The sequence below is a fragment of the Eptatretus burgeri genome, chromosome 13 (assembly GCF_056783735.1).
Source record: "Eptatretus burgeri isolate ZD-2024b chromosome 13, Ebu_testis_v1, whole genome shotgun sequence".
In the NCBI taxonomy this organism is placed as follows: domain Eukaryota; kingdom Metazoa; phylum Chordata; class Myxini; order Myxiniformes; family Myxinidae; genus Eptatretus; species Eptatretus burgeri.
The window spans coordinates 39048613-39061911 of NC_140973.1; the positions used below are offsets into that span (position 1 = coordinate 39048613).

A 13299-nucleotide genomic window follows, 5' to 3' on the forward strand; every position below is an offset into this window, starting at 1 on the left:
ATTGATCGGGCACGTCCTCGGGAGGATGGACAGATCATGGAGGGCTACTGCCGGACCGAAACTGGAATGAGTGGAGAAAGCTGAGCAACGCTTGCGTCATGTCACGGGGAGAGAATTCGGAGACGGCGATGAAGGTGGATAATCATGAGGATGGGGGAAATGGGGGGGGGGGTAAAGGATCGAGAGGTTAAAGGGAAGTGGGAGAAGAGGACGATGAGGTTGAGAGCCGGGGGGAGTGCGGTGGGGTGTAAGGGGGAGGTGGCGCACGAGGGAAGACCCAGGGACTGCGCGCTCTGCATGTTAAAGACGCGGGATCGACGCACGCAGATGAATCACGATCGGCGGGTTGGGAGGAGGGAATGGGGAGAGAGAGAGAGCGAGGAAGCCCGAGGGGAAGGGGGGCTATAATAAAAAAGGAGGGGTAATTCAAGGATCGCAGTTTGATGACTGAGAGTGGGGGAAGAGGACCGGAGAGTGCAGAAGGTAGACACAACGCGGCCGATGTAGTCCGGAATAGCGAGCGGATCACGGGTCTATAGAACGGGTCGTGAGTGTGTGGGAGGGGCCGCAGAGCTCCAGGGATGCCTCATGGCGAGCGCCGGACCCGGCGCGTGCCCCCTGGTCTTCATCGGACTGCTCTTGCTGGCTCCGCTGCTGTGTGGTCTCGCCGCGATCTTGGTGCTCACTCTTGGTCTCGGGTATCCCCGAACTCCAGTTCCATATCCCGGCCATGCAACCTTCATGTCTTCGCGCCCTCCTCCTATTCATGCGACCCCCGTTCCTGACCCCCAACTCGAACTCCGTGGCCTCTTGTTAGGGCGCAAGATGGACCCGCTGACGTCGGCAGGGAAGACCACCGGACCTGATTTTGTCCGAGCTCCACCATTCGACGCCATCGGACAAAACACAAAAAACGATAGCGACGGCATCGGTGGCGATGGTACGACCGATGGTGGTGACGACCCAAACGATAGTTCTGAACACCCAGAAGACGTTGACCATGACTATGGTGGGTCTCGGGAGAGCCGCGTGTGCCTGGACTTGAACGGGCGCGTCCACGCAGCCGGGGAGCGCTTCTCTCCAAGCACGCGGACGAACGCGTGCCCGTGCGTGTGCACAGCACGAGGACCCGTGTGCGGCCGACCCGCGTGCCCCCGCCTGCCCGCGCGGTGCTCCCGGGTGCGTCATCGGGGGTGTTGCCCGCAGTGCCGCGCTTTCCGCACTCATTGTCGGCACGGTGTGCGCCGCTACGCACTCCTCCAGGAGTTCAGGGTGAGCGCGAGCGATGGGGGGCGGGGGTCGTGGCGGGGGGGGGAATGGGTGGTGATGAATGTAGCCAAATTAATACAACTGAGGACATCATGGGAGCCCCCCCCCTCCCGTTTACCTCTCCAGGATATCGTCCATTTCACGCTTCATCTTATCGCTTCAACTCCCGGGTTAAACCGCCGTCCGGGGAACGATTAATCGGACGATCTTCAGGTGGACATCTTATCTTAACCGGTCACAATGTACCTTGATAATCGCAGATGTGCTTCCGTTGCGACAAAGCAGGTACAAGCTGGGAACGTTGTCGATCTCAAGATGAGCCGAGCAGCATGTTGGGAAATTGTGTACATGTCAATCGGAGCGTGGACGGCCGGCTTTTACAACACAAACAAGGTGCTCGTGTGCATTGTTTTATAACAAATAATACTGGAAGTGCTCGGAATGCATTGAAGTATGTCGGGCAAAGATCGCTTCTTGGGGACGGAGGGGGGTGGGGGGTGAGGGGGACCCTTTCCATTCAAAGTTTGTTCAAGGAATCAGACCCAAGCTGTTCGTGATAAAACCAAACTTTTTGGTCTTACAAATGCAAACACGACTTCAGCAAAAAGTAATTACAACGAGAGTGAAAGAAACAGAAGCATAATCAGCGTTTATTAAATTAACCATTATTGGCCCATCGGGGTCCCGGGGGGAGGGGGGGTCGAACATTCGAGAAGGTTATGATTTGTAATTGCAGTTTATGTGGAAAGGAGATTGGGGGGGGGGGGAGTGGGTCGCGGGGGAGAAGGGATGTTATGAGGGCACGGTTGGTGCACCTTGTGGGCTGCAATTACAGGTACAAAGCACAGCTCGGATTGCTGTACGCAGCACCAGTGCGCACGAAGCGCGTGCACCCGCACGAGCCTTCACCACCCAAAGGAAATAAACTTTGAGATTGACGGCTCGTGTTGGAAGCGATGGTTGATAATGACCTACAAGCCATTAATTGCACGTGATGGGCATGGCTGGCCACATGAGGCAAGCGTTTTGATGCTTTCTTTGAAGAATAATACATGAAGTGAATATAAAACTACAACGGCACCCGGTTGAGCGGACATCCTCCGCCAGGCTGAACAGTTTACGTTTTGTATTTCACCGACAGGCCAGATCTGCTGACCTGAACCAAAATCGAATCAGTTCGTCCTTGTCGCACACCCAAACCCGTCCAACAAATTTCGGCCCAATCTGTCCACAACTTGAGATATCCTGTTTACAGACACCGAAAAAAAAACAAAGAAGAAAAACGTGCAGAGCGTGATACTTGCAAAATCAAATTTAACCATCAATCGAATTGGTGGTTGAATCCAGCGAGCTGATCTGATAATCCTGTTCAAATTTCAACTCAATCGGATGAAAATCGACAGTTTTAGAAATTCGGCCTACGTTTGGCCGATGTTGGCCTTCAAAACAGATGTGCAAATCGTCTTCAAATTTCAAGTCGATCGGTTGAAAATTTGACAAAGTTGTTATGTTGACCTTTTGACCTCAAAAACAATCGGCTTCTTGCTTATGACGAACTCGACCATGTGGTGAAGTTTCGTGATGATCGGATTAAAATTGTGACCTGCAGGCGACAAACAAACAAACAGACAGACAAACAAAATGACAAACCAAAGCAACCAACATGCTGTACTTGCGAATCTTCGATTTGTTCGGTTTCGCAAATAACGGACCGACAACACAGGGATGCAAACATAACGTAACATCCATCCACCTTTCATGGCGGTCATGACTTTACCACTTATCATATGTTTTACATGACATATATCATATATCCATGTACATTGTACCCTCTCGTCTCCAGGATCACACTCGTGCGGTGTGCAAGGCCAATGACGGGCGACGTCAATGCACTTTTATAAAAACAAGAACCTTATAATAACCAAACTATACCTGGGACCTGAAGCTGGGACAGGTGAGGGAAGTTCTCAAATGGGAATGCAAAACAGGCCATCCCACCTTGTTGGTATTCCATGGTGGATGCATTAATCCCTCTTCCCCCCTTTTACAATGGGATTGTGTTTTTTAACGTATAATCAAGTTATATTGTCGTGGTTCATAAGGATTGAAAACTGTTTTTAATAACCTGCAGGCCCATGCCGGGTGATAATGCATCACACAAGCATTCAGAAAATCAAGTCCAATGACCAGAAGTGAATCAAGAGGAGTTAGTGTCCTGAACCACATGCATTCGAGAACATCATGGAAACCTTTGTAAAGGGGATATCCATCTGTATAACGACGTAATGGATCATCTACCTATTCGGTGCTCCCATTTACCTCCAATATATGCTCCACAGCTGACTGGATGGCCTGGAGGTACGCGCACTCGCCTCAAAGTTATATAGCCTGGCTTCGCACCCCGACACAGCTATAAACTGCCATCCCGGTGTTTCACGGGCAGGGTAATTCATCAATGGGTGTGCTGTCCCTCGGATGGACGTTAAACTTGTGTCCCGTCTACCGGCATTAGTTGGTGGACGTTGAGGATCCCAATAATTGCCATGGTGTCCCTTGCAAAGAGTAGGTGAGCTATCGCCAGCACCCTGAACAAATTCCAAATTCCTGCCTAACTCCTGCTGGCAGAGAGATGGCACACCATACAGCATAACTCCGAGCCAAGAAACTGTTTTGGCAGAACCAACGAGCTCTAAAACACTGCATGGAACATCGGATCGGATGGTCCACAAGCGCCCCTTTCTCCCCTTACGTTTGAGTCTGATCTTATATCGAGTGACCAACTGAATTCAATGCAACCATTTCATATACTACTACTACTACTACTACTACTACTACTTATTTTTCTAAAGTCAGCTTTCAGGACAAACTACAACTACTAATATTACTACTTTCACCCCAATAATTGCCACCTTTTTGTGAGAATGGCCGGGAAAGTTTTTTGGCCAAAGTTTTTCACGAACCGGACGTCCAGTCCTGGAATTCAACTGAAGGTGATTTGGGCAGGAATTTGTAATTTGTTCAGGGTTCAGGTGATAATTCGCTTCCTCTTCATGGAAGACAAAATATGTGGGATATTTAGCGTCCTGGGACCTCCATGAGCTTAACTTCCTTCTGATGAACAATGCACACACATCCATACCTCGCAATACCTGCGAAACACCAAGATGACCGTTTATAGCTGGATCAGGATTCAAACCCAGGATAGACAGCTCATTGAAGTGTACATACCTCTCGGCTTTATCCTGCTCGGTCCAACTATTTCAAAAAACCAACATAGACGTTTATAAACCTTTGACATTCCCATCTGAGAACATGACCTGGATGATGCTGTGACCCCGAGTTCAAATCCATGTGGTACATCGCCTTGTCCATTGTATCCGATGCCTGCCCTTATTATTGAAGTCAAAGTACACCGATGTCTCGACATGCAACGTACGACATACGTCCAAGCTTCTCCGTGAGCTTCGACGCTTTATTGAATGAAAAAAAGGAAACTTTAAGCTCATTACAGTTAAATATTCAGTCAAATGATTTGAAATTCCATCCACGAGCAGCTAAAGTAGTGAACTTTTAAAATGCAATATTATGAATGGAGTTACTTTCCGGTTTTCACCAGATCAACATTATTCATGAGCAAAAGTGGAAAGTTTCTCAATCACATCAAAGCATCTCCTTGATATTGCCTTTGCCAAGCCCACAATAATTAGGATTAAAAGCTTTTTTTGGACTGGACAAAAGCGTCCACCATCTTTTTAATTTATTTATTTTTGTTGACAGGGAATACTGTTTTGGGCCGGGTCTTGGTGGCGAGCACGACCGCGAGGTGGAGCAGTAGAGTCAGCTCCACCGAACACCCGGAATCTAGATCGTGCTTCTCGGAGAACTCCGAAAAGGCACGGGTCCCTTACAGGACCGTGAATCACCAATAATTCGACCGCGTGGAGTAGGGTTAATTGCCAACTTCAATATACCTAAGTATCCACGCGGCAAAGCTACCGGGGAATTCACAACCTCGGCAGGCCTCGAGCGGGATGAGCCGTTACCGTGCTCGAACCGTGCGTAACCCGAGCGGATGGTTACCAAGACCCGTCGGTCCAAATACACAATTTACCATTTCCCAATTTCCCAACACGCACTGTGCTAAACAAATGAAAGAAGAACAGAAACGAGCTGGTACATTCAACAATAGGGGTATTAATTTTACAATAATCGGGGAGGGGAAGCACACAAAGGGCAGAGTTATCACGACCATAAGAAATGCAATGTGCAATGAGCAAAGAAAGTACTTACACAGTCGTTACTTAGAGACGGGGCCCAAGGACACACACACGCACACACAAATGCCCAGAAAGAGATGGACCTCGTCAGCTCGGAGGGAAGATGGGCTGAGGGAAGAGAATCTAGCTTGGACCTGTCCACCTCATGTGGTTCTTGACGATCTTGGGGTAACGGGACTCGAACCCGCAACACGAGGCCGCTCCAAGCACTAGGTACAGAGGGTAGCGTCAGGCGTTGGCACGCTCCTCCGGCTCACAGGTAGGCGACACGAGATGATCTCCCGAGTTGAGATGGTCGACCGCTGCAGCAATGCGCCAGACGAAACGCCTCAGATCCGTGCGATGCAGTCAGCCGCAGACCCGGACAGAGACGCACACTCGAACAGACTGGACTGAGACGCGCACTCAAGCAGATGGGACTGAGACGTGCACCCGAGCAGACTGGACTGAATCATTTGTTTCTTCTTTGTTGCTTTTCTTTTGGGGCCCGTCCGCTCCCATTGCGTGGACGGCGTGTCGCGGCTCCGCCTTCTTGCCAAGGACCGCCCCGACTCTGGTCTGCTCGTCGCCCATTGGGCGGAAAACGACGCATACCCTTATTTGGTGTGCAGCTGAAGCGAAACGCTTTGTGACCATATGCGGTGCGAAATCCACACTGAAACGCACACCGCCTGGGGCATGAAATTCCAGACATGCCCGCATGCCAGCGAGCAGCGCACGAGGAATACCGAGAGCAGAGTGTTGTTGTTGTTGTAGGTGATGTAAAATGTAAAAATCCTATCCATCAAAATAACTCCGCAGCGCACATACATTTCATTCCCATTAGACGAGGGACGGGACCCTAACTAGAAACACACACTTACCGATATAACTGAGCTATAAGGACTCTGGCTGTTGTGTGCAGTAAGCTTCCAAGTTCGTAACAATACTCCCCATGTTCACGCAATGGGTGGAAATAGGACATTCCACTAAGTCATCAGCTCATGGCTCACGTATGTATCAGAGATGTGAAGCATGAGCTTGGAGAGGGTACCAAAAATTCTCCATTTTTTACTTAACCATCCTATGCACAAGTAATGGGACAAGCAGGATTTATTGACAACTCACAAATACAACCCATCGCTTCGCTGATGGGCATATAAAGGGGGGGAGGGGGAGAATGAGGGAGGGGAGGGAGAGAGGGGGAGGGAGAGAGAGGAAGGGAGGGGAGCGAGGAGGGATGAGGGAGCTAGGAAGGGGGTGGGGAGAGTGACGCCTCACCAAATGTCGCTATACACTCCGGGAGGGTGGGAGAGAGGAGGGCGAAGTGGGGAGGGGGGTTAGGAGTAGGGAAGTGTGAGGGGCCTTGCTAACTCTGGAGATGCCCCCACAGAGAACCGTTCCACGGTATCGCCATGGAAGATGTATCTATGTCAAAGTGACGGGTTGTATAATGAAAGATTGTACAAAAAGGTGAAACCTCGAAATTAAATTGCACATTTTCAGCAAGCAAAACACTGCCGAAGGCACCGCACGCACGACACCACGGGGCCAAACAGATGCGAGTAGGGCCTGAACTTTGCTCAAGTGGATCGATATATTCAGTGACAGTGCAAATACTTTTGTCATGTATGACCATGGCTTGGAAACGAACAACCAAGCTCGCCAAGTGGCTTAAGCACACGAGCAAGCACTCCAAGAAAACCGTTGATAAGGAACAGCTGGTTTGGCAAGCATTTACCAATCGCCGATCGGTCAAATAAATACCATGCACTCAGAGGCATCCGGAATGTCAAGCAATATCCGAATTGGACAAATGAACACTTTTTTTAGCAGTCGGAACTGCTGATAAGTTCAATTCTGGAGTTTACATTTTGAAATTTGGCTCAGATTAAGAGATTCTCGAGGTTATGGCATGTGCGGAAATGAAATCGGCCTAAAGCCACGGATGTGCGTCTCGAGACGTTTATTAATGTTGCAGTGTATCCAGTGATTCATAGAGATGATGATCAGGCATTTAACGATCTGAGTGAGAAAAGTGAAGAAAAAACTTTATTGTTAAGAAACCATAGTGGCCTGTTCCAAGTCAAGGCATTGTTCAGCAGGCCCCCCCAAAAAAAGGCAAATTAAGACCCCAGCGAGGTGACCACGGATGACCCTTGATAAAGGATCATTAAATCAGGCCGTTAATTATCTTCAAAAGGAATGTTTTAATTAACCCAAACATAAAATTTTCACTCCTGCACTACCTTGGAGTTTTTCTTAGTGTGCATGCAAAGTTTCAGGCTGATAGGTTTCATGGTTTTGCAGTTATGGAGAAGACACACACTGACTGACTGACTGACTGACTGACTGACATACTGACACATACTGACATTTATTATTACAGACACTTAGCAAGGCTTGGTGTGTGTGCATTTACGAGGTAATGTCTTGTTGGGCATCCCTGGGCCATGATCACAGCATGGACCCTTTACATCTCGCACCTGCTACTGGTTTGTTTGGTATTCTTTTGATGAAAAGGTGATTCTGTGCCATACCTCGCATAGTGCATCCCTATTTTATTATAAGTTTTTGGTCGTTTTTATTAGAATCTATAATTGGCACACAACTGATGCTTCTCAGATTTGAACAACTACAAACACCCACTCTGTACAGGGTCATGTTATTGGCCTTATTTTTTTACTGCCAATTATATTATTGTTAATATTATGATGCTATTATCATTATTGCTGTCGGTATTACTTTTGTTATCAGAAGCGGCCTTTGAAAAACTCCATGACAACCTGGAAGGACGCCCAAGCTGCTATCAATTCACCTTAACATGACGTTTTCCCAAGGTGGACAAAGGCAATAAAACATGGGAATTCCTCCGGATATTTTGCAGTCGAGTCGAAAGTAACATATGCTAAGAGACTGAGAAATTAAGGTGAAGGCCTATGACTCCTGATCCAATTAATGGGTCTGAAGCGTCACTCGTCATATCCTCTGCCACCATAACTGGGAGCGGTGCTACACATTTACAGGGAGAATTTGCGTCAGCCCCGCATTTGGAACCCCCAGGAGGGGGAAAACCAAGTAGCTACTGCCTTTGTTTTATAACCCTTCATCCCCCTGGAAGGTTTGGCTGAGATTGGATAAGTAACGACTGAATGCATCATCCCCAGAGATGCAGACAGACAGACAGACAAACATCAAATTGAATCTTTTAGTATGATTTATACCTGCACTCATCACCACACAAAACCTGTTTCGACATTTTTAGGATCCGGGATACTCGTTCATTGTACTGCACCTGATGATGCCATGCATTGACCACAATGATGAAATGCAGGTGTATTACAGCTGTTTGGTGCTATTTCATGGAAAGCAAGGATCGATGCGGAGATGAACTCCATACATAGTAGCTTGCTGGCACGACAAACCAACTCGACTTTCCAAAAAGTCTTGTCATATCATGGAGGCATGCTGTAAGGGAAGCAACGACCAATCACATAACAGGGTTCTCTTCCCTCTTGAGGATGTTTTGACCGTTTGCTCGATTGATGGATCAAGATTAGTGCTGCCTGTAGCTTTCCACTTCATGACTATGTTTCCTATGGTTATTTTGGAGATGACTCAGATGGTAGACGGAACGTGCTGATGTCAGTGCCCCACTCACTGATAGTCCATTATCATTCTTTGACAGGACTCCATTAACTCCTTCCTCGGGAATTTGACGAATTGAAACTGAGCAACGAAACTGTGTTTGTACTCTAAATAGTAATGATTTTCACGGTTATGCAAATCGTACACACATATTGGCAATACTCATGACTGCAAAGGCTACGTGTGTTGTGTCCCACGACTTCTGGTAGGACAGTACAAGTGGATCGCTTTGAACTTCAGAGGAACAGCAAAATTTGTAACTGATGTGCACTAGTAAGTGTTCTACTCCATTTCTGTCTTCCCTCTGTTGAGGCGGAAAATATTTAGTTATTAGTTTTGAGAATGACATTTTATATAAACTAAAATATTTTGGAATCAATTTTAAAGCGTTGAAGTTTTGTGGATTTTACGAGTTAGGACGATATCTCATGAAACATTTCCATGCACATACAGTCGGTCACCAGAGACTTTTTGCGAATTTGGTTCCAAGCATGTGCAATTGTTATATTTAATGAAATATGTTGTCATTTGGGGGCTTGGAAGAATTTATTTGGAAGGTAAAATTGTTTGGTGACGATGCATGTTTCGTGATCGCAGCTATCGCCATGTGAGAGCTGCGTCTGCGGAGCCGACGGTGAGGTGCACTGCACTGTGAGCGCCTGCCCCATACCCCCCTGCGTCAACCCAGTGTACGACGCACACAGGTGTTGCCCCATCTGCAACAACGGTCAGTAATACAGTCTCGGGCACAACGCATCATAGACTTCAAACAGTGCATTCCAAGATTATTCAGGAAAATACACCAGACAAACCATGCCATCGATTTGATAATTTCGGTTAACGCTCTTAAAGTGAAACAAAATTCACAATGAAAAAAAATGAGAATTACTAGATTTGATCATGATCAGTTTTTTTTGACAATTTCTGAACAATTTCTCAGATTTTTATTTTGAGACAGCCATGTCCTTTACACATTGGCCAAACCAGGTTTATGTCTATCTCACAATTCGTGAAGTCTCATTTGGCCTTAGCCATAAACCAGTGCAGTTAGAGGTGCAGCAAAATATTAATGAGAAGGGTTGGTGAACTTAAAATACAACACATTCAGATAATTTGGAATCAAGTATAAGGGTTTAAAATTATCAAAGAGCAGCTTGTATATGGCCAACCATGTGAGGGTGAGCGAGGATTCATTTGCATAACTTATTGGTAAAATTTATTATTGTCAGTTTGAAAGCCATTAATACATTGCAAAAGGGGTGAAAAATGATTGTCACCCCTGTTCGCAGGTCCCAATTGCTATGCTGGCTCACTTGTCATACCTGCCGGTAGTGATGTCGCTGTGAATTGCTCGGTGTGTCGCTGTCAGCAAGAGGGTGAATGGTGGCGCTGGGAAAACCAGGCAAACTGCACGCAGCTCCTCTGCTAGTGCACCGCATGCAATGTGGTTATATGCCAGGGAAGAAGAACTTGGCAATCATGTGTGCCCAATGTCGACAATCAATGGAAAACCTGCCTGTCATCATCTCATCTGATCGGTAGTCTGATTATATGGTTTTGTAATGTACAATGACAGCAGTCATGCATTGTTCAGGATTAATGTGCAAAGTTACCATGTACAGACAGACAGAGAGAGAGAGAGAGAGAGAGAGAGAGAGAGAGAGAGAGAGAGAGAGAGAGAGAGAGAGAGAGAGAGAGAGAGAGAGAGAGAGAGAGAGAGAGAGAGAGAGAGAGAGAGAGAGAGAGAGAGAGAGAGAGAGAGAGAGAGAGAGAGAGAGAGAGAGAGAGAGAGAGAGAGAGAGAGAGAGAGAGAGAGAGAGAGAGAGAGAGAGAGAGAGAGAGAGAGAATGATGTAATGAAACAGAGACAGTGATACAGTGAGAGAGTGATTCAGTTGTTTATTTTCTTCTTGTATACACTGTCAAGGCTCGTAAGAGAGCAAACACAGAGAGCATACAACAAAGGGAGCAGGAGACAAGAGGGATGGGAGAGGGAAGGAAAAAACAACGTGGAACAGACACATGAGATCTATGGATGGGGTGGGGTGCACAGGTCAAACAAGATGGACACTACAGGGACTTTCAGGTCTGAACATGACAGGGACTTTCAGGAAGGAAAGTGGGGAAGTAGGGGGAAAATACAGTGATAACCATGATACAATGAGACAGAGAAACTGAGACAGATAAACTGTGTAACAGACAGAGAGAGAGAGAGAGAGAGAGAGAGAGAGAGAGAGAGAGAGAGAGAGAGAGAGAGAGAGAGAGAGAGAGAGAGAGAGAGAGAGGCAGCGGGACAGGGACAGCGGGACAGCGAGGGCAACAGACAGACAAAGTGAGGGGGGGCAGACAGAGAGAGAGAGAGAGAGAGAGAACGTCAGACGGACAGAGCGAGAAAGCAAGAGAGTGACAGACAAGCAGAGTGAGATAGCAAGCATCAGACAGAGTGAGAGAACAGCAGACAGACAGAATGAGAGTGACACACATACAGAGTGAGAGAGAAACAGACAGACAGAGCGACAGACAGAAAGAACGAGAGAGTGACAGTCAGGTTGAGCGAGAAAGGGACAGACAGAGACAGCGACAGAGAGAGAGAGAGAGAGAGAGAGAGAGAGAGAGAGAGAGAGAGAGAGAGAGAGAGAGAGAGAGAGAGAGAGAGAGAGAGAGAGACCGAGACTGTGACAAACAGAGCGGGAGAGCGAAAGAGAGAAAGAAAGAGTGGCAGACAGACACTGTGAGAGAGTGACAGAAAGACACAGAGAGAGCAATAGATAGACAGTGAGAGAGCAAGAGTGGGACAGACAAACGGAGCAAGAGAGTGAGAGCGACAGACAAAGTGATGGAGAAACAGACACAGTGAGAGTGTCAGAAAGAAAAGCACAGCGAGAGACTTGGCATGACAGACAGACAAGGCAAGAGAGCAAGTGTGACAGACAGGGTGAGAGAGCAACAGTGATGGGGCGAAAGAGTGACAGCGACAGATATGGTGAGAGAGCGATAGTGAGAGGCAGGGCGAGATAGCAACAGCGACAGACAGGGTAAGAGAGTGAGAGCAACGGACAGGGTGAGAGAGTGAGAGCAAGGACAGGGTGAGAGAGCAAGAGTAACGGACAGGGCGAAAGAGTCCGAGCTACAGACAGCGTGCGAGAGCTCGAGTGAAAGACAGATTGAAAAAATTTGAGCGACAGAGAGGGTGAGGGAGGGAGAGTGACAGACGCAATGAGAGTGCGAGAGTGACAAATAGGATGAGAGAACGACAGCGACAGATAGAACGAAAGAGCGACAGACGGAGCCAGAGATTGACAGACTGAGAAAGAGAAAGAGAGTGCCATAGCCAGAGATACAATGGAGAGACAGAGACAGACATAGAAGAGATATGCACAAACAATTCAAATTTATGAAATCAATGAACACCAGTGTTAAGCTTGGCCAAGGAGCTGGTGGTACATCTCAGTATACCGAGTGGCTGACACACTTGGCTGCATCCAAAATGCAGCATTTATTCAAACTCACAGTTATTACCGGGAACTCTGCTTCGTGATGGAATCATGTTACATGTTGGTATGTGCCGATGTCAAAACTGCCAGCATGAAATCATTCCATTACATTTCTATTGTAAAGACTCCAACATTGAATTTCCAATGACCCAAAATGCAGTCACGTGGTGAGATTCAGGACAAAATCCGTCGTGATATATGGTGCAGAAATTTTGGGATTGACGCAGTAAAGTGTGAAGCCACAGTTGATGTATGTTGAAATAAGTAAGCTTAAAAGTTTCAAAAATTCCTACGTTCAAATAAATGGTTCAGGATATGTTATTGATTCACCGAAGAACAACATATTCCACCAATTAAGTGAATTAAGGAATTAGTAAAACATTTTAACTTGAATATCTCTTCATCGACCAACTGTGGCTTTGCACTGTATTGCGTCAACCCTTCAATGATGATAATTGGTGCTTATATGTCAATGTCTATACATTGCAGCATTGTTTTGTGTTGTGAAACAATATTCGTTTGTTGTGCTGTCACACTTTTTAATATTGCTACCACCTCCAGGTGTTGACCTACAAATGTCAAACTCGCAAACATTCTCTGTTGCATGTGGTTAAGCATCTCTGATACACCCAA

At 47.0% G+C, this 13299-nt stretch overlaps 1 protein-coding gene across 1 annotated transcript; it reads left to right on the forward strand.

Annotated features, from left to right (window-relative positions):
* The first annotated feature begins 192 nt into the window (after positions 1-192).
* On the forward strand, positions 193-10838 carry LOC147014264 (von Willebrand factor C domain-containing protein 2-like). The gene is made up of 3 exons (XM_085852075.1): positions 193-1272; positions 9771-9900; positions 10463-10838. The coding sequence occupies exons 1-3, from the start codon at positions 589-591 to the stop codon at positions 10600-10602; spliced, it is 954 nt and encodes a 317-aa protein (XP_085708201.1). The 5' UTR covers positions 193-588; the 3' UTR covers positions 10603-10838.
* The last annotated feature ends 2461 nt before the right edge of the window (positions 10839-13299 follow it).